The sequence below is a fragment of the Dinoponera quadriceps genome, unplaced genomic scaffold (assembly GCF_001313825.1).
Source record: "Dinoponera quadriceps isolate SergipeBrazil2010 unplaced genomic scaffold, ASM131382v1 scaffold3782, whole genome shotgun sequence".
Lineage (NCBI taxonomy): Eukaryota > Metazoa > Arthropoda > Insecta > Hymenoptera > Formicidae > Dinoponera > Dinoponera quadriceps.
The window spans coordinates 758-2280 of record NW_014557754.1 but is presented as its reverse complement, the minus strand read 5'-3'; the positions used below and the strand labels follow the sequence as shown (position 1 = coordinate 2280).

The 1523-nt window shown below is 39.2% G+C and overlaps 1 protein-coding gene across 2 annotated transcripts in view; it reads left to right on the top strand.

Moving 5' to 3' along the window:
* The first annotated feature begins 720 nt into the window (after positions 1-720).
* The window catches only part of LOC106749444, a 1549-nt gene continuing 746 nt past the window's right edge, over positions 721-1523 (top strand). The window contains exons 1-2 of one of the 2 annotated variants that reach the window (XM_014628889.1): positions 721-1110; positions 1409-1472. In XM_014628889.1, the coding sequence (XP_014484375.1) occupies positions 860-1110; positions 1409-1466 (309 nt within the window). In that variant the 5' untranslated portion in view covers positions 721-859 and the 3' untranslated portion in view covers positions 1467-1472. Of the gene's footprint in view, positions 1111-1408; positions 1518-1523 lie in introns of those variants that run through there. The other variant, XM_014628887.1, reaches the window with a different exon arrangement.

The following is a 1523-nucleotide window of genomic DNA, read 5'->3' as shown; positions in this document are numbered from 1 at the left end:
TATATATATATATACATACTCGCGAGCCGTGGCCGCGGTCGTTTTTTTTTTGTCAAACGATATTTATTATTATGTCTTATACTGGGCTTGCGTCTTCCTGTCGACAAGTACATACCTCGTCCTAACAATATAAAAAAAGCTGTAGTACACAACGTATATCCGTGTGTGAAAAAAAAACCAATGCTCCGTTCTATCGATATATCAACGTATTGGTAATACAAATAAGTTTTCGCCGTTTTCAAAAGATGGCTCTACCGACAAGATTACTTTGAAATCGTCAGATGTAAAACATCATATAGAAAGTTTGGACACCTGGCAACAATATAACCTTAAAATACTATTGACTTTGTATTGGCAGGAAAAATTTTTTCGTTCGAAAATGTCGAGTTTTGTACCGAATAAGCGTCATTTGCGGGAAGTTTTGATTTATTTCTTTCATTTAAAGAAATCTGCTGCTGAGGCGCCATCGGTCGCTTGTAGAAGTTTACGGTGATGCTGCTTTAAGTGAGAGAAGTTGTCGTGATTGGTTTCCAAAGTTTAAAAACGGCGAGTTTGACGTGGAAGATAAAGAACGCAAAGGAAGGCCAGTAAAGTTTGAAGACGCTGAGTTGGAGGCATTATTGGACCAAGACTCATACCAAACTAAAGAGCAGCTCGCAGAAAACTTGGGAGTGACTCAACAAGCGATTTCAAACCGTCTCTAGACCATTGGTATGGTACAAAAGCAAGGAAATTGGGTTCCTATATATATATATATATATATACACGTTGATATATCGATAGAACGGAGCATTGGTTTTTTTTCACACACGGATATACGTTGTGTACTACAACTTTTTTTATATTGTTAGGACGAGGTATGCACTTGTCGACAGGAAGACGCAAGCCCACTATAAGACATAATACTAAATATCGTTTGACAAAAAGAAACGATCGCGGCCACGGCTCGCGAGTATGTGGTACCTGTAACGATCCAGTCGATTTCCATAGGTCGGAATCCCCCAAGCCCGGTGAGAAAAAAGAAAAGTCCAAGAAGAAGGAGCGGGAGCACCGGAAAACCGAGGTCATATCCTCCGACAGTGACTCCAGCGAGGATTCCGACGACAGCAAGTAATTATCTGCTAACAATAACATATTAGTATGATTCATTCTCAACTCTGAATTGAGAGGAAAGGTTAAACAAGTCGCGGCTTGAGATACAAATTATGATTACTTGGTGAAAAGTTGAGATGATGTCATACTTGAAAATTTGGCCGGCAAAATGCTGACTTTTTCTGCAAAGTTTACGCCGCATTAGCTGCACGGAGTTATGTATACGAACAGTGAAAATATGTTACAATTATCTTAATTCTAAAATTCGTTTAATTCTAAATTTCGAACACGAAATAACGAATATGCATTCACGCAGCTGGTCCGAGGCGGAGTCGAAGAAAAAGAAGAAACTGAAAGTCGGAGGAAAAGACTAACATGAGGTACGGACATGGTGTTTTGAACGAAAGGTTAGGCGTAATCTTTTATCTATC